This window comes from Gobio gobio (genome assembly GCF_949357685.1).
Source record: "Gobio gobio genome assembly, chromosome: 10".
Lineage (NCBI taxonomy): Eukaryota > Metazoa > Chordata > Actinopteri > Cypriniformes > Gobionidae > Gobio > Gobio gobio.
The window spans coordinates 48,511,018-48,531,069 of NC_137116.1; the positions used below are offsets into that span (position 1 = coordinate 48,511,018).

Below are 20,052 nucleotides of genomic sequence, written 5' to 3' on the forward strand. Positions count from 1 at the left end.
ACTTTCTTCTTTCTAATGGACACAATCAGAGTAATAATAATAATACATATATTGATGCTTCCAAGCTTTATAATGGCAGTGAACGGGGGTCATGAGTTTGAAGCTAAAAAAAAAAGTCCATCCATCATCATAAACGTACTCCACACGGCTCCGGGGGGTTAATAAAGGCCATCTGAAACAAATTGATGGGTTTTTGTAAGAAAAATATCCATATTTAAAATGTCACAAAGAAAGTGTAATGCCTCTCGCCGTTCAAAATGCTTACGCTACGCCCTAGTTATACGTCAGTTTTGCTTTTTTCGTAAGTTGAATACGGAAGGCGGTAAGCTGAAGCTTGATATTTTACTTTACAAAGTTTTAAACATCGATATCTTTCCAACAACCCATTGATTCACTTCAGAAGGCCTTTATTAACCCCCTTGTGGAATACGTTTGTAAAGATGGATGCACTTTTTTGAGCTTCAAACTCCTGTTCACTGCCATTATAAAGCTTTGAAGCGTCAGGATATTTATTAATATAACTCTGATTGTGTTCATTAGAAAGAAGAAAGTCATGTAACACCTAGAATGGCTCGAGGGTGAGTAAATCAGGGTGTAATTTTCATTTTAAAATGAACTAATCCTTCAAGAAATCATCTGGTAATAGCTATGGATGTTTGCATGAACTCTGCAATTCGACAGTCCAGTCAAGTAAAGTCAAGTTTACATTTAATCATTTAGCAGACGCTTTTATCCAAAGTGACTTACAAATGAGGAGAACAATAGAAGCAATCAAACCAACAATAGGGCAACAGTATGTAAGTGCTGTGACTATTCCCTGTATTATTGCAGGTCATTCCACAAGCATGGACCAGTCATGGTAAAGGTCAGTGAAAGTGATTTTGTGCCTCTTTGTGGTGGCACCATATGGCGCTGTTCACTTGCAGTATGCTTCTAGACACATAATCTAAAGTAGTGAGTTTAGGTAGGGGTGCAAAGCCAGTGGTTGCTCTGTAGGCAAACATCAGTGCCTTGGATTTGATGCGACCAGCAATTGGCAACCAGTGCAAATTGATGAATAAAGTGTGACGTGCACTCTCTGTGGCTCGTTAAAGACCACTCTTGCTGCAGCATTCTGGACCAGTTGCTGAGGTTTGATAGTGCATGCTGGAAGGCCTGCCAAGAGAGCATTTCAATTGTCCAGTCTGGATAGAACAAGAGCTTGGAATTGTGTAACATGCAGGGCCTGCTCTTACTAATGTTGTATAAGGCAAATCTGCAGGATCGGGCAGTTCTAGCAATGTGGTCTGTGAAGTTTAACTGATCATTAATCCCAACTCCAAGGTTCCTGGCTGTCCTGGATGGAGTTATGGTTGAGGAACCTAGCTGAATGGAGAATTTAGCTGAGACCACAAGCAGTTCTGTCTTTGCAACGTTGAGTTGAAGGTGGTGGACCTTCATCCAGCAACTGAAGAGTAGTCAGGAACTCACTGCGCCTTCAAATTAGTCCGTATGAGGTGCGTAGACAGAAAATTCCAAACAGTGAAACACTTCAAGAGAGTCTGCACGGCACACTCTACCAAAGAAGAAGTCATCAGTTGTGAAATAAAAACAATGCTTTACTGAGAGGCAAACGTTTCAGTCACATGTGACATTTGTAAATGCCAAGCTTACAATCTCTCTTTGTACAATCATTGTAAGCTTGGCATTAGTTTGAGTGTGCGGACTCTCTTGAAGTCCTTCATCCAGCAAGAAATGTTTGTCAGGCAAGCTGAGATGCAAGCAGTTACCGTCGGAACATCTGGCTGGAATGAGAGGTAGAGTTGTGTCATCAGCATAGCAATGAAACAAAAAGCATGTTTCTGAATGACAGATCTTAGTGATGACATGCAGATGGAGAAGAGAAGTGGTCCAAGGACTGAGCCCTGGGGCACACCAGTAGCTAGATGTTGCGACTTAGACACCTCAATCCTCCACAACACCCTGAAGGAGAGGTAAGACTTGAGCCACTGGAGTGAGGTTTCTGAGATGCCCTTTGTCATGAGGGTTGACAGGATGATCTGGTGGTTAACTGGTGGTTAAGGAGCAGACAAGATGATATCCATACGTTGAGTACTGATGATTTGGAGGCTGCTCTTGCCAGTCTCAGAGCTTCAGTAACCGAGAGCAGGGCAGTCTCAGTTTAGTGGGCACTTTTGAAATCTGACTGGTTGTTATCCAGGAGGTTGTTCTGTGTTAGAAAAGTAGAGACTTGAACATGAAAAAACAGTCATGTTGCCTTCAATTAGAATTACCGGAGTCCCCGGTTCGAATCCTGCTCAGAGCGAGTCGAGTTAGACGAGTCGAGTTAGACCTAGACGAGTTAGATCGGTTAGACTTAGTGATGGCAACATTGAAGTCGTGAGATCCTAGTGTAGTTTGTTTATACATTTAGCAATTGTTTTTAGTTTTTAAAAGTTGTGTTGTGAAGATTATCATGAACAAAACATTCACAAATCATAAACATTTGCTGGTCACATAGCTTATTTTCTGCAATAATCCAAAAACAATGGAAAAATCTTATTGTTTTTTTTGTTGAAGAAACCAGGAACTGGCCCCATTTTCAGTTTTAAAATGACTTAAAATTACTTTAAAATTACATTGTTGCAGTGTTTGTCTGACGTTTTTGGAGATATTAGTGGGATATTTTTCAACATATTTTGCTGGCTGGCAAATTCTAAGCAAGGCTGGAGTAAAGCATTGCATTAAGAGTATTCTAGTACATGTCATTCCATTTAAGCTGGACAAGCAGCTGAATAGCCGGAGAAAGAGATAGACAAAAAGAGAGAAAGTGAAAGGGACAGACAGCGAGAGAGAGAAAGAGTGAGAGTAACAAACCTCCACCATCTGGCACTAATGGTGTTAGGAAAGCATCCAGAGAGGCGACTTGTAAAAATGCATAAACGTTAAGTAAAGAAAGCTGAGCAATATGGGACATGATTTTAGAGGAGTCCGTGTCAAAAGTGAAGAGCTCAGGGGGAAATTGAGAGACATAATGGAAACATAATGGGCTTAGTGTCACTGTCGTGCAGACAAGCCCACAGAGGATGCCGTCAGCGGCATTGACCCTCCCCCAACTCCAGCGGATTTATGGAAATTACCGGAATAAGGGACAAACAGCCTTTACAAACAAACCAATACCGTAATTCCTGCCTGTCTGTAGAATAACTAAAGAGACGGGCAGAGGATCTTGCTCTCGAGGAGGGATGCTGCTGTGCAGGCCCAAACCAGGGCTATTGTTTCTCACTCCTCCACTTGAGCCCCCTTTTTATTCAATAAGTCATAGGACGATTTAAGGTGCAGTCACATTAGCACAATTTTTTTTTTTTTTTTGTTAAAAACAGCAATGTACAGTATGGAGCACTGCTCACACAGAAGTCACTTTCAAAACAAGCATTTTTCTGTTGGTCAGCGTGGAGAACTCCATGACCAAACTCTGTGACCAAACTGAACAACAAGGGAAATCTGCATGGAGAATTTTTTCTACCTTATGTGAATCTCCTGAAATGACTGGATTTCGCCCACAAAATTTCACAGAACAATGCTAAATATGACCGCACATTTGGAGAAAGGGGGATTCTCATTGTTTTTTGAACAAATGTGTATCAACTGTAGAGCTTTGGTTAAAACAAAGTTTAAGGATCCCTATGTATTGGTTGTTTGTAAAATGTTCAAAAACACTAAGTCACCCAGTATATTTGTGTTCTTGAAGCATGAAGATTCAAATAGCCAAAAATTCAATGATAACAACAACTTGAAGACATTGATCAGAGGTATCAAATCATTGAATTCAGGTGTTCCAATCACTTCCATGGTCACAGGTGTGTAAAATCAAGCACCTAGGCATGCAGACGCTTCTACAAACATTTGTGAAAGAATGCTCTCAGGAGCTTAGTGAATTCAAGCGTGGTACTGCGATAGGTTGCCATCTGTGCAATAAGTTCATTCGTGAAATTTCCTCACTACTAAATATTCCACGGTCAACTGTTAGTGGTGTTATAACAAAATGGAAGCATTTGGGAACAACAGCAACTCAGCCACGAAGTGGTTGGCCACGTAAAATAGCTACAGACCTCCAAACTTTGTATGGCCTTCAGATTAGCTCAAGAACAGTGTGTAGAGAGCTTCATGGAATGGGTTTCCATGGCCGAGCAGCGGCATCCAAGCCTTACATCACCAAGTGCAATGCAAAGAGTCGGATGCAGTGGTATAAAGCACGCCGCCACTGGACTCTAGATTAGTGACATGTTCTCTGGAGTGACCAATCATGCTTCTCTGTTGATGAGTCTGGGTTTAGCAGTTGCCAGGAGAACGGTACTTGCCTGACTGCATTGTGCCAAGTGTAAAGTTTGGTGGAGGGGGGATTATGGTGTGGGGGTTGTTTTTCAGGGGTTTGGCTTTGCCCCTTAGTTCCAGTGAAAGGAACTGCAATTTCAGGCTCCCAACTTTGTGGGAACAGTTTGTGGATGGCCCCTTCCTGTTCCAACATGACTTTTGGCAATATAGTGTACTTCATGCTGTTAACTCTTCAGAGACTAACTAATACAGTAGCTATATAATAGAGCTACATTTAATATTGGATTCACTGAGAATCAAAAAGAGGTTCTACCATCCATCAAATCAGGTAGCTTATCAATTCTTGTGCTCTATGTCTCAATGAGTCCCCGCTTGTATATAATAAACGGCACATTGCTTGACATCTACCATGATCCTGAAGCACTACTGTACATTTTATTGTCAAACTTGCTGTATATTGCAGTTGGAAAACATTGACCTTCATGCAAAAATAAAACCATTTGAAATTACTTCCTAAAGAAATATTTGCGGATTCTGGAAATGCTATAATTAAAGAACAGTGCATATGTCAGAAAAACTCTAGAAAACAAGTGAGAAGGAGACGCCATGTTAAGATTCCATGTTTTTAATAGCAACAACAGTAACACATTCATTGGAATGTACCATTCTAGGACAGGGAGGACAGGTTGTCTGAATTTAACTGTTTGAAAGTATAACATCTGTGCTTCACAGCCAAAGAGAATGAACTAGAATAATTCTAGAATGCTGAGCCGATCGAGTTCATTTCGGGAACTATTGTTGGTTTGACAGCATGTTCCATCTAGATAAGGAGCACAGTTTGTATAAACTTAAAACAGGATGGTGATCATGTGGGTTGGGTTTGATTTTTGGGTTTCAGAGAGTGAGATTTAGCCTTTAGGAGCAGTGTACTGGCGCAGGAGAGAGGAGATGGCAGTAGATTCTGTCACCTCCTCTGGAAGGGAGCCTTCTTGATCTTTGATTGACGGGTCAGCTCCGGCCTTCAGGAGTAACTCGACGATTTCTGCAAACTCACAAGCTGAGGCTAGAGACAGAAGGAACACAAGAAAGAAGCATTCACATACTGTTATATATTTGTATTTTGTGCAAGGGAGTCAGTCTCACACATACTGCTAGAGCAGCACTTTATCATGATTATGATTATGACCAATCATGGCGATTTCTGTGGTCGTCACTATGACGGCCGTTGTAACGGTCTTGCTACCAAACATAGCGTGCGATAATGTTCTGACAGTGTCAAAAATGTAGCATGATCATCTCATCTCAGTTCGTTTGCTGCTACGACCTACGTCAACTGACTAGCCAATAAAAATGCAACAAAATAGCTTATTATCAATGCGACATGGCGCTAAAACGTAAAACTTCTTGCCTCCAAGGCCCACTTACAAAATCGGCATGCCAAGTTGGCTTCTTTTCCCTAGCTATGACCATGTCCATATACTCATCTTTTGAGCACATATAAAATCCACTACTTGCTCTGTTTGTTTACCACTAGCACATGCTGATGACGTTTTATTCTTCTATACTAACTTGCATCATAGCCTACGATTCAATAGGTGTCATCATCGTACAGTCTACTCTACATACACGTCATACCCAAGTTTATTAGATCTATGTTGTAGTGTGATTTGTAATGATCTTATAGGAGTGCCGAAATTGCACATTTGTAGCATGCATTAGAGGCAAATGTTTTTACCTTATTTTCATATCAAATTATATGCCTTTTATTCAAATAAAATTGAGAGAGTTTAACATTATTTTAATTCTCATAAAATAAATTTTTTTTCTCTAACTACAAAATGTATTTTTTTGAACAGTGCACTGTTGAAATGATGCTTAGCAGATATGATAAAATTATCATTGTAATAACAAGCAACATGCATGACTATTTAAATGGAAAAAAAAAATTAATCAAATTATGAATAGGACAAATGTAATCTTTTTAAATACATTTTTTTCTATTGTCAAATCGATTAATCGTGATTAATCGCATCTAATATAAAAGTTTGTGTATATATAACACACACACCGATCAGGCATAACATTATGACCTAATATTGTGTTTGTCCCCATTTTGCTGCCAAAACAACCCTGACCCGTCAAGGCATGGGCTCCACTAGACCCCTGAAGGTGTGCAGTGGTATCTGGCACCAAGATGTTAGCAGAAGATCTTTTAAGTCCTGTAAGTTGTGAGGTGGGACCTCCATGGATCGGACTTGTTTGTTCAGCACATCCCACAGTTGCTCGATTGGATTGAGATCTGGGGAATTAGGGGGCCAAGACAACACCTCAAATTCGTTGTTGTGCTCCTCAAACCATTCCTGAACCATTTTTGCTTTGTGGCAGAGCGCATTATCCTGCTTAAAGAGCCACAGCCACCAGGGAATACCGTTTCTATGAAAGGGTGCACATGGTCTGCAATAATGCTTAGGTAGGTGGTACGTGTCAAAGTAACATCCACATGGATGGCAAGACTCAAGGTTTCCCAGCAGAACATTGCCCAAAGCAACACACTGTCTCTGTAAGCAACGTACACGCACCCGGCTAGCCACATGATGTAAAAGAAAACATGACCGCCCATGACTCTGTCGCCGGTTCACCACTGTTCCTGCCTTGGAGCACTTTTGATAGAGACTGACCACTGCAGACTGGGAACACCCCACAAGAGCCGCAGTTTTGGAGATGCTCTGACCCAGTCGTCTAGCTATCACAATTTGGCCCTTGTCAAACTCGCTCAAATCCTTATGCCTGCCCATTTTTCCTGCTTCTAACACATCAACTATGAGGACAAAATGTTCACTTACTGCCTAACATATCCCACCCAACAGGTGCAGTGATGAAGAGATAATCAGTGTTATTCACTTCATCTGTCATTATATATATATATACACACTTACATATATCTAAATTCACTTGCACCACATCGCTAAAAAACTACCATTATTATATAACTGAAACTATGATAATAACTTTCATTTAGTTTAATATAACTAAAACCAAAACTGAAATAAAAAAACTATTAAAAAAATTATGCAAATGACAAAATGACTAAAACTTCAAATGAAAAACTAATTCAAAATATGAATAAAATCTATAATAGTATCAAACTACTAAAATGCTACCAGTTCTTAGGTAACACCCCCATGACACTTTCAAAAGAACTTAATCCAGTCCAGTCTTCTCACCCGTACACTTAAAGTAATTGTTACAGTACATATGAAGACTGCACCTGTAGTTGAGCAGCACGCTTGCATTTGTGCCCCATTGGCAGTTTGCGGCCCATTAGGAGGCAGGGGCAGCACTTCTGTAACCCTGTTAGTGTTGCCTGCCACGCTGATGCAGGGACAATCCTCTAAGCTTGAGTGCTTTTTCACGTCTGTGTCAACTACTGCCTTCTTTTTAAAAGGAGGGAAATGCTCTCCTTATTCTTACTCTTAGGTGAGTGGCTGATTTCAGCAGGAAAAACCTGAGTGACAAGAGTGGCTTTTAACCTCAGACCCCCGACCAGGAGAGAATGAGGGAAGAGAAAGAAGGAGAGGGAGAAAGAGAAGGCATGTACAATGAATAGAATGTTCTTCAAGAGTGTGCATGTTGCTAGGCCATTGCTAAGCGGATGTTTACTGGCCCAAGTCAAGAGAGCCTTGCACCTCAAAAGGATCAAGGATATCTGATCTCTATAAATGGCTCAAGTTCCCCCTTCAATGTACACTATCGTTCAAATGTTTGGGGTCGGTAGGATTTTTAAATGTTTTAAAAAGAAGTCTCTTATGCTCATCCAAGGCTGCACTTAAAAGTGTTAGCTAAATGATTAAATGTAAATGTAAGTGCAAGTCATCATTTACTCACCTCCATTTGGTTCCAAAACCCTTTTTTTCTTGGGTGTAACACAAAAGTAGTTACAGAATGTCCAAGATCCCCATTTGATCCCCATTTACTTCCACAGTATGAAATATCTCTTTTGAATTGCATGCAAGAAAGAAAGTCATACAGGTCTAAAACAACCTGAGGGTGAGTAAATGATGACAGTTTTTTATTTTTGGGTGAACTGTCACTTTAAGTAGGAAGCAAAAAAAAAAAAAAATCAGATTTTTTCCTCTTGTTCATTTTTTTTTTGTTACTGTATTTTATTTTCGGCGCGCGTGCGGGTCCTTGGGCCGTAAAGCCCCTCGCGCCTCTGGGGAGCCGTAGAGAAGAAGAACAATTTACAGCGTGCTGTAAACCCCTCAATTAATCATGTGTCAGCCGCATGGCCCCACACAGGGAGAGGTGGAAATGAATTTTCATTCTGTGCTATTCGTCTCTCTGAGTTCATCGCTTATGTTTATTAGTCACTTTTTTATATCCCATCCCCCCATCATTTTTCTGCTCCCCCTCCCTAAGGGGTGCTCGTCTTCAGGCATCTACCCTGCCACGCGCCCAACTTGAGGACAGATGGCAAACACACACACATAGAGAACAAGGGCCTGGAGGCCGCCCATGTGTAGTGTCACATGACAGAGGAACACTGTTGATTTCCTCTGGGACAACTGGTGATTATTACAGGTCCTGTTTACCACACGTGTGGCTGTGGGGACAAATGCACCCACACTCACACACAAATACACATTTCTCCTGTAACGTGAGCTGAGGTGGATAATTCCGAAATCAGAGATTTCAATCAAAAAGAGTAAATATTTCTGAATAGTGACAGTTATTAGATAGTAGATAGTTATAAGACATTTATAATGTTAAAGATTTCTATTTATCAAAAAATTCAGAAAAAAAATATTAAGAGCAGCACAACTGTTTTCAACATTGATAATAATAATAAATGTTTCTTGAGCAGCAAATCAGCATATTAGAATGATTTCTGAAGGATCATGTGACACTAAAGACTCGAGTAATGATGCTGAAAATTCAGCTTTGCATCACAGGAATAATTTAAAACTATATTAACATAGAAAACAATTATTTTAAATTGTAAAAATATGTCACGTTATTACTTGCAATGTTTTATTGAATTTTTGATCAAATAAATGCAGCCTTTATGAGCTTAAGAGACTTTAAAAATCTTACCGACCCCAAACATTTGAACCATAGTTTTTTTTTTTTAAGTTATGTTTTTGGCCTTTTTTGTGCCTTTTATTGGATGGGATAGTTGGGATTTTGACAGGAAAGCATGGGGGGAGAGAGGCGGGAATGGGATCGGCAAAGGACCTTGAGCTGGGAATCGAATTCGGGTCGCTGGAGGTGCAGTTGCACTATTTGTCGGCACGCTAATCACTGGGCTATTGGCACCGACCATTTGAACCATAGTAAAAAAAAAAAAAAAAATCACTCATAGAATTCTTCCCTCACTTTGGAAAAACAAGCAAAAAGTGTGTTCACAATAATCATGGAAGTCTATGGGACAAGACATTATAGAGGGTTTAAAATCAGTAAACAATAATAATTTAATATTTGGTTTTGTTAAAAGTAGCTATAAAACTATATTAATTCTTCGGTATAAAAATGAGTTATTTGCGGTATAAACTGGTCTATTTATTCATTCGTTATTGTTGAAATTCCTGTGGATGGATTTTCATGTAATATTTTCAGTCTCTGGTATCCTTTAAATGCACATTTCTGTGAAAGATGCATTAAACCCAAAACTTTCCTTTACCATAGATGACTTACATTTGAATTTTAACAATAAAGGTTTTGCTTGCATTAGCATAGTTGCGTTCTTACCATAGTGAAGTGCTGTCTGTCCTTCATCATCCTGTGAGAGAAAAAGAAAGACGTTTTGAGTTATAAATCAAAGATATAAACCATTGCAATTCTTCACACACTTTCTAATCATTATCCATAATGACTTCAGATTCCAAAAAGAACCATAAAACAAACAAACATGTTCAAGTGTAAGCCCTGCCTGTTGAGTAGAACCTAAAACCGGTGATTTTTAAGGGATTAGGAGAACAGATTAAACATTGATTTGCTGTCAGATAAACAATCAGATCCTTTAACCTCCAAAACAGACTTTTGAACAAGTAACCAGCATCAGAGGAGCTCGAGGACTTTGTTTGGATGGATATATAAACCAGTTTAATATGAACAAGCCTTTGACCCGCGTGCTCAACGAGGCTATGAGGCCATCGTGCTGTATGTGTATAAAGGTCTAGGATGATCTATTCATTGTCCCCTGCTGGGACCGTGTCGGATGCTTTAACCGCGGGGACTGAGGGCATCACACAACAATAGATGCTTATACAATAGGCCCAATCTGCCTGGTGTGCTGGTGACAAATTGCCACACGGCTTGTGGTATCACAGGTGCGATGCAGAGAAAGCCATATTTAGGGCAAGGATTAAGGATCCTGCGTGTGTGGATATAAATCCAGAGGAATGCAACACTCAAGGGGTTAGGAAGTTCTGCGGATGACGTGTCGTCAGGCCAAATATGGTATAATTGCCACTTCAATGTGCCTTCTCACCTTTATAATGATGATGAATGGCATTATTGTTTTGGCTGGGTGGTTGGTGGAGATCATCAGAGACCAATGAGAACTACAGCGAGAGTTTAACGACATGTCGCTTGCTCTGTCATAACATCCGCCTGCATTGTCATCCATAGACAATATCATTAGCCGACTGTACAGACTCTTGTACTATGCGGTTCATATTTTTGGCCATGCATATTGTTTAGGCATCTGACAGTAGACTTCAATGTTATTGAAAAGCTAACAATGGAACACTAACAAGCGTAAAAACAACAATAACTACTGAAGAAAATAGTGCGATATGAATATATGAATGAATATATTAGTCGAACTGGGTCAAAAAAATTGCACCGTTGAGTGAAAAAACCCCCACAGATTAGTTGCATCACTGAATAGACCTTATGCGCCAAAGAAACAAGCACTGCCATTTTTTTAATATTGGGCCCCACTTTATATTAGGTGGCCTTAAGTACTATGCACTTACATCAAAAAATAAGTACAATGTACTTACTGTGTTCAAATTGTATTGCAAAACACTTTTGCTGATATTGAGGTGGGATACGGGTAGGGTTAGGGACAGGTGTGGTGATATGGGTAAGTTTAAGGGTAGGGTTAGGTGTAAGGGAAGGGTCAACTGTGTAATTACAAATGTAACTACAGAAATTAATTACAGACGTAATTACATGCAGGTATTTTTTAAAATGTAAGTACAATGTAAAAACATGTATGTACACAATAAGTGCATTGTATCAAATGATTAATTAAAATGTTAGTACATAGTAGTTAAGGCCACCTAATATAAAGTGGGTCCAAATATTGTGTTTGAACTTGTATATTTCTATGGCATCGCTGACGAAGAGTAATTAGCTGGTGAAGTGGATTTACTTATTAGAGAGTTAAAAGCGGATTGGTTGAAGCAGATGTTGTAACAAATGTCAGTAGAGCGGGAAGAACAAGCCTTTCATTCATAAATCAGATAGATTTTACCTTCATGCTGTGTTAATACAAACCGGAAGACAGAACACAACGAGCCCAGCGCTGAAAAGGGGCGGAGCTACATACGGTTTATAAGGCTGCGTTCACACTTGTAGTTCGGTTTGCTTGGTTCATTTGGTCTGGACCAAAAAAACCTAAATTTAGTCCTGGTCCGCTCAGCGTTCACATTTGCATTTTAATCACCCTAAAGGCATAGGGATATGTTCACAACCTGATTGGTCGGCTTTTATGACGTATATTTCATGATAGAACTTACTGAACATCTAAAACAATGCTGCGTGCTGGGCTAAATGCGCTTGTATGTGCGTGGCCTACATATGATGGTATTTTGACCAGCTGAGAACTTATGAATTTTAAAAATGAATTTAAAGCGAAAGCATGTGGGAAATGTGCTATATGAATAAACTTGGACTTGCACACCTCTCTAATTTGGCACAAATCCAAATGCAGCACATTTTAAATCATAAAAAAAGTGATATTCTGGAAAATGCGGTAGAGTAAAGTTTCGCTGACCGCCATCTTGGATTGTCGCAATGCGTTCTGGGAAACAATGTTGCAAAACAGGTTTCACACTCGGAAGAGCTTATAATCCCTTAAAATGATGTCTAAGTAGGCAGCTCAATAGGTTTTGAAACTGCTATTATCCAAAAGTGATGCAGAGTGAAATTTCTTCTCCAAATTAGAGAGATGGCGAATGGCCCTGTCAATCAGGTGCTGCTAAAGTCTGATTCCCATTGTTCCAAATACAAAAATCTTCACCGCACCAGGACCAGGGCTCTCAAACGATCCCAGAGTCAGATGCTATTGTTTACGGAGAGGCGAGAGAGTGACTCCAGGGGCTCTCTGATTGGATTAGCTGGTTAAAATCCCACTAGACGAACAGAATACTGATGCAGTCTCTCTCCTCACCTTCTCTGATACAGTTACTTCTCTCTGAACAGGATACAGAGTCCAGGAATACCGGCTATTTACATAATAAAATGTGACAGCACAAACAGAAATAGCTTTTTTTATTATTTACATTTTTTAATTAATATTTTTTTCTTGTAATGCAAGAGAAATACAGAAAATAACTTCCAATTCTAATATTAACCATTTTTATTTTAAAATCTTTATTTTGAACATGGCAACATGACACCTCGTTCTACAATGTTTCTATGATTAAATCACTGACAAAGACCCATCCCCTATCAGCCAATCACGGAGGTCATAGTTAGTAAGCGTGTTGACAACATCCATAGCAACAAGGTCAACCCCGCCCTTTCTCTTAGCTTAAGACTTCTCTCTATTCCTCAGCAAAAGTTGCTCTCAGTAGCTTTGTGAATAGGTTTTAAGAGGAAACTATAAAGAATAATAGAGTGGCGGATTTTTATGAGAATGGCTGACGCAGGATATGGAGATGCACATAAATACATATAGCCATAATTAAACAGTGAGGGCTTTACGAAGCATAATCTTCTTACACTAATCTTGTGTGCAGGCAACATCTGCATTGGCCTGGAGTTCTGGTTCACAGCTAGTGTATGGACAAAAAGAGGCAGTGTGCGGACGGGGACAGCAGACAAACAGGTTGGCCATCACATAAACTGCTATGACTCATGGGAAATGGATTGAGACATACATCTGTTAAAGGGATAGTTCACCCAAAAATGAAAATTCTGTCATCATGTACTCACCCTCAAGTTGATCCAATCCTGTATGAATTTATTTCTTCTGCTGAACACAAAAGATGAAAAGTGCTCAGCAAAAGGAAATAAATTCATACAGGACTGGATCAACTTGAGGGTGAGTACATGATGACAGAATTTTAATTTCTGGGGGAACTATCCCTTTAAAGTTAGTCTGTTCACACAACAGTGTTTATACCACTTTTCATCTTATCAATAATCTTATATTTTAAGTACACTTCATATGTATGCTGGACACTTGTTGGATGCTTCTTCAATATCTGATCCAACTCACCCATGAAAAGAAAAAGAAAAGAAAAATTCTCTGAAATTCTGATTTAGCATTTGAAGTCCTATATACAGCTCTGTGTGTGAGTGCATGTGTGTTCATGCATGTATGTGAGCGCATGTTTATATGTATTTATGTGTGCGTGTGTGAGGGGTCAGGGACTAATGTCTCTAGAGCAGACTGATGGAATCAGGCATAAATTGGATTGTCCTCCATTTGGTTTTCAAGGGAGAAGCGAAAAGTCAAGTAAGAAGCCAGCATAGCATTTTTACCAAGCAAACTCTTAATCAGAAAACTACAGAGAGAAACTACTAGACCTCTAGGTTCCCTTGCATTGCAGAAAACAAAGATATCACTGAGAATCCATATATAAATATATATAAAAAACCAATTCACATCCCAATCTAAAGATGACAATGTGGATCATACAAAAATATTTCACTGAAAAACAGAAAAAAGCAGTGGGGTTCAAAAGTCTGAGATGAAATCTTGTGATTCAAAATCGAAATTATTTTTTTACTCTTGTTTTTATGCTGACAATAGCAGCAAGTTAAATTCATTGTACTTTTATACTTGACAAATACACCAGCGTTGAAAAGTTTGGGGATTTTTAAAGAAATGAATACTTCTATTCGGCAAGGACATTAAATTGATCAAAAGTGACAGTAAAGACATTTATAATGTTATAATAGATTTCAATTTCAAATAAATTATGTTCTTTTGAACATTCTATTCAAAGAATCCTATAAAAATATACAAAATAAACAATATTAAGCAGCACAAACATTTTCAATGAGAAGAAATGTGTCTTGAGCAGCAAATCAGCATATTAGAATTTCTGAAGGATCATGTGACACTGAAGACTGGAGTAATGATGCTGTAAATTTAACTTTTTTAAAATACATTTGTAAAAATATTAGGGCTGTAATCTCCCAGTCGATTAGTCGATTATTAGTTGATACGTTCTGGCTCGACCAAAATTATGATTGGTCGATTTTTTGCCGCGTTCATTTCATCAGTTTTGCCGCGTTCATTTAATCAGGTGGAAAGCACTAATTGCTAATGGGGGTGTTTTCAGAGCACCCCTGTTTCACAGGTAACAATCTGTCTTCAGAACACCCCCATTGTTTCCACTTCTTTTGGATTAGCCCAACCAACTGGCGAAGAGAAGTCTCTCGCTGGTCCTTTGTGTTTCATTCCCCGCTGGCTCAAACGCACGCCCATAGCGGTAAACTTGAGGAACGCCCATCAACATACACATGAGGGGAAGCGTCACAACACCGCTAGTGGATCTGTACTGCCAGTTTTGCCGCGTTCATTTCATCAGTTTTGCCGCGCCGCGTTCATTTCATCAGGTGGAAAGCACTAATTGCTAATGGGGGTGTTTTCAGAGCACCCCTGTTTCACAGGTAACAGACTGTCTTCATTGTTTCCACTTCTTTTGGATTAGCCCAACCCACTGGAGAAGAGAGACAGATTGAAGAAGGCTATTTTTCTTGTATATTATTTATTTAATTGTGAGAGCGTTTTTTCTGCTCTTGATCTGGCTTGTTTAATAAATATTCCTTTTTTATTAAAGTGGACGTGCCTTTTGTGTTTAAGAGTAAAAGCTTTAAGTTAATAGTCTATTCGTGTCTCAGCCGCGAAGCTGAGCTCAGCTCCATATGTTTTTTTTACGGTCTATGGTTTGAACGTCACAGAGCGGCTGATACTGTCTGTCAGTTATTATAATACATATGACAAAAACAATTATCTAAATTATGTTGCATATTCCTCAAAAGTTCTTGAGATGATATATCTAGTTGACAACATATAGTACTATATTTTCGGAAGTCATAGGCTATGATATTGAGCAGGTGCATGCGATGCAACGCTGTCAGAGCCGTCAGACTCGTGTCTGACTCATTTCAGTGCAAAATAATCAAGTCAAAAGCTATTTAATATACTGCAAATAGCCTTCTAGTTTTTTATGTTTATTTATAACTCATTTAGGCAGACAACAAGGCTACCAAGTACTGCACACAGTGCGCAGCTAATTAATTTAAAGTTTTTTTTTCCTTACGTCATTTTAGTCGATTTTTAGTCGAAAATGTCAGGACTTCAGTCGACCAAGATTTTCTTTGGTTGATTACAGCCCTAAAAAATATTTAAATACAGTATATAACAGTAAAAGTTCAATAATATTTTACAAAATTACAGTTTGTACTGTATTTTGATTAAATAAATGCAGCCATGGTGAGCATAAGAGACTTATGTACAAGCTTATAAAGTCTAAACTCTTCTAGTCATCGCAGATAGGCATCAGTGTACACTTAAAGGAACACGCCACTATTTTTGAAAATAGGCTCATTAACTCCCCTAGAGTTAAACAGTTGAGTTTTACTGTTTTCGAATCCATTCAGCCGATCTCCAGGGTCTGGCGGTAGCACTTTTAACATAGCTTAGCATAGATCATTGAATCTGATTAGACCATTAGCATCTCACTCAAAAATGACCCAAGGCTTTCAAAATGTTTTCGCAACACCTGAAAATAGGCTAACTTCCGTCAACATAACCAACGTGACAACCTGCTTAAACAGGGAGCGTTCTGGGGACTATTTTCAGGCACTGTGTAATATCATTGCGCCGCTGCACTCATGGTACGGCAGCAAAGTTCCTTGATTATTACACAGGAATGAGAGTATAGTTCCTAGCCATATCGGTCTAGAAAATCACAACTTTTCATTTTCCGTCAGTCTTAGAACACGATGTAACTACAGAAGAGTCAAGTTTTAAATAGGAAAAATATTGCAACTCTTTGTTCATTTTTGAGCGAGATGCTAATGGTCTAATTAGATTCAATAATCTATGCTAAAAGTTCCGGAAATCGGCTGAATGGATTCGAAAACGGTAAAGCCTATTTTAAAAAAAAAGTGGCGTGTTCCTTTAAAAGTGTACCTGAACACTTTGCTATCACTAACATTCTAACCCATTCAGGGAGCATCATCCAATCAGATTAGCCCAAAAAGGAACGCCTCAAAACAGCCATCTGATGACAACACAACACAATGGGGATAGGACACAGCAAGGAAGACACGACATAAAAGAGATTAGTGTAAAAAGGTACAGAAGTAGAGTGACAGAAATACTGAAGATGAGGTGAAATGTAATAGTAAAACGGATTAGACTGTCTCTGTGGCGTCAGTGGTAGAGACTGTCCACTAGTACCATCTGTGTAGGCTTCAACAGGAGCTGGCATACATACGCTGCCCACCAGGTCACTAAAAGCTTTCATGTTTTCATACCAGCACAACCCGGCAGCTCCCCGCGGCATATGGTAGGTGTGCTGGGAGCCACCGTTACAGCTTTATCTAGTACGACTAAATCTCTCCCAGGAACACCCTCTCTCTTTATCGCTCTCTCGCTCGCTCGCTTTCTTTCCTTCTGCTGTCCCGGACAAAAACATTAAACAAATGGGGAAAAATGCACATACAATTATGATTTATGATCACTGTACGCAGGGAGCGCAGGGGTTTTTAATGACCCTGGCAGTAGGCAGGAGGAGAGAGGGACAGACAGAGGAGTGAATCGATATAACCACACGGCATTCATATGCAGATACGCATATGATGAGCAGGTGCCATTAATCAGAGCATGCAGAAAATGCAGCAGTATGCATGATCATAACACCTTACACTGATAGAATACAGGATAGATGAATATCTGGGTTCCTTCATTACAATAAAGGAGTTCTTGTTCTTTTGCATATATTAAACTGAAGATGTTTAAGTCATACAGAGGAAACCTATGCAATGCATGTAAACATAAATGGGCCATTGCGGTTATGCAGGATCTCTTGTAATGTTTAAAACTTAATTAGCATTTAAGGAAGTATTTCTATAAAAGGGTTTAATAAATGTTCAAGTTCAGGCTTTTAATTGGAACTTGTTTTATTCAAAACATTCATAATTTCAACATTGATAATAGAAAGAAATCAGCAGCAAATCAACATATTAGAATGATTGATCATGAGGGATCATGTGACACTGAAGACTGGAGGAATGATGCTGAAAATTCAGCTTTGCCATCACAGGAATAAATTAATTTTAAAATATATTAAAATAGAAAATAAATATTTTAAATTGAAATAATATTTCGCAATATTTAGTTTTTTTTACTTTATTTGTAATTTAAAAATGGAATCTTGGTGAGCATAAGAAGACTTCTTTCAAAAACAAATAAAACGGTACTAGTATCTATCTATCTGTCCATCCGTCCGTCCGTCTGTCCATCAATCCATCAGTCCATCCCACCATCCATCCATCCGTCCAACCATCCGTCCACCCATCCATCCATCCATCCATCCATCAGTCCATCCCACCATCCATCCGTCCAACCATCCGTCCACCCATCCATCCATCCATCCATCCATCCATCCATCCATCCATCAATCCATCAGTCCATCCCACCATCCATCCGTCCAACCATCCGTCCACCCACCCATCCATCCATCCATCCATCCATCAATCCATCAGTCCATCCCACCATCCAACCATCCGTCCACCCATCCATCCATCCATCCATCCACCCGTCCGTCTGTCCATGCACCTGTCTATCCATCCATCCATCCATCCATCTGTCCATCCATCCGTCCACCGGTCCATCCATCCGTCCGTCCACACGTCCATCCATCCGTCCATCTGTCCGTCCGTCCGTCCATCCATCCGTCCATTTATCAACCCGTCCATCCCACCATCCATCCGTCCAACCATCCGTCCACCCATCCATCCATCCATCCATCTGTCCGTCCACCCGTCCATCCATCCATCCATCCATCCATTCAGTATATATCAGAGTGGAAAGTTTAAAGTGAGAAACACTAACTATAAATGTACAAATTATGTAATTTCCTGGAGGATGTACCTCAGTAGATTACCAATTAAAACAATATTTTCAATATGAATATAGTTTTGTTTGGAACATTTAAATTAGAGAAAGGACAACATAAAAAAAACTGGAATGTTTCTTAATAAATTGCTGGTATTAGTTAGTGCATAACACTAAAAAGTCAAAAATGGCAACATCTCAAACCAAAGTAGCAAAAATAAAAAACACCCCTATATTCACTTGTGAAACTGTAATTAAAGAAAACTTTAAAAATTTATATTTTAACCAATATATTGAGACACATATGAGGAAGACGAGTAGGAATGACCCATAAAAGTGCGCGCACAAGGGTACTTTCTTGTTGGGAAAGCTGTGTTAAAAGGATCAGGCGGGTGGACTGCTCCTAATTGAATCTATTTCACCTCTGTGTGCAGTGTGTTAACCTTGCCAGCCAGTCTGTGTGTGAGAGGGTTAGCCTGTCAGTGCATATCACTCAATCCCAAAATGTCCTTGACAAACCCTCTGTAAAGCTCAGGTCAGGCTGTTTCCCTCACAGTCCCATCTCAAAACACTCAAGCGCATCTTCACAAACAGGAGTTCGGTGGAGGGCGTCCATCACACAACAAACTATTATAAAAATTAATAAAAATGCAAAAGGTGGATACCATATTATAAAGCAGATAGTTATGACTATCTGATCGGATGGTTTTGTGCCACTGTAAAATTAAATGTACATCAAATCTGTATTAATGCAGTGAGTCTACATATGAACTATCATTATTTTGTATTGTATTATTGTAATGTAATTATTTAATGAACATTGGTTAATTTGATCATACTACTGTTGCTGCCATTGTATAATCAGTGATTTTACCACAGGCTCTCGTGACAGGCCTAATACTAAATCCTTATTTCTGTGAATAAAATGCAACATAATCGAGAATATAAGCACAATGACATTATTTGCATGCAGTTTTCTAGCCTAACTGACTGAAATCTGTGCTTTAACAGTAAAAAACACCCATCAAGGGAAAGAGAGCGACAAGGAGAGATATAGAAAGACACATTGTTTCCAAAGAAACACTTAAGGAGGACGGGGCTGTTTAAGTTGGCTGTAATATTCAGAGCGAGATTGATTAGCAGCAGCACGACTGATTGATTTTTTTTCTTTTACAGTCAATCCTCGAGGCAGAGCAGCGTTCACCTCTCTTCTCTCTAATGCACAACGGCGTACGTATGTTAATCAGCTGCATAACCAGCACTCACGCCTTCCTACAACCATATTAAATCATTGTCTGGGTTTTGTTTTTGTTCTTTTTGAATTAGTGACTCTCTTTTCCCATTGACAGTCCTCGGGTAAATGCAGAGAATTTAAGAAGCGCAAACGAAAACAAAACATCCGTGGAATTCAGTCCCGCCCCCCT

The 20,052-nt window shown here is 39.4% G+C and overlaps 1 protein-coding gene across 1 annotated transcript in view; it reads right to left on the reverse strand.

The window, feature by feature from the left end:
* Positions 1-4,918: 4,918 nt before the first annotated feature.
* Positions 4,919-20,052, reverse strand: part of acbd6 (acyl-CoA binding domain containing 6) — a 43,218-nt gene continuing 28,084 nt past the window's right edge. The window contains exons 7-8 of the mRNA XM_079827420.1: positions 10,063-10,093; positions 4,919-5,377 (exon numbers count right to left, since the gene is read on the reverse strand). Of these exons, the coding sequence (XP_079683546.1) occupies positions 5,223-5,377; positions 10,063-10,093 (186 nt within the window). The 3' untranslated portion in view covers positions 4,919-5,222. The remainder of the gene's footprint in view (positions 5,378-10,062; positions 10,094-20,052) is intronic.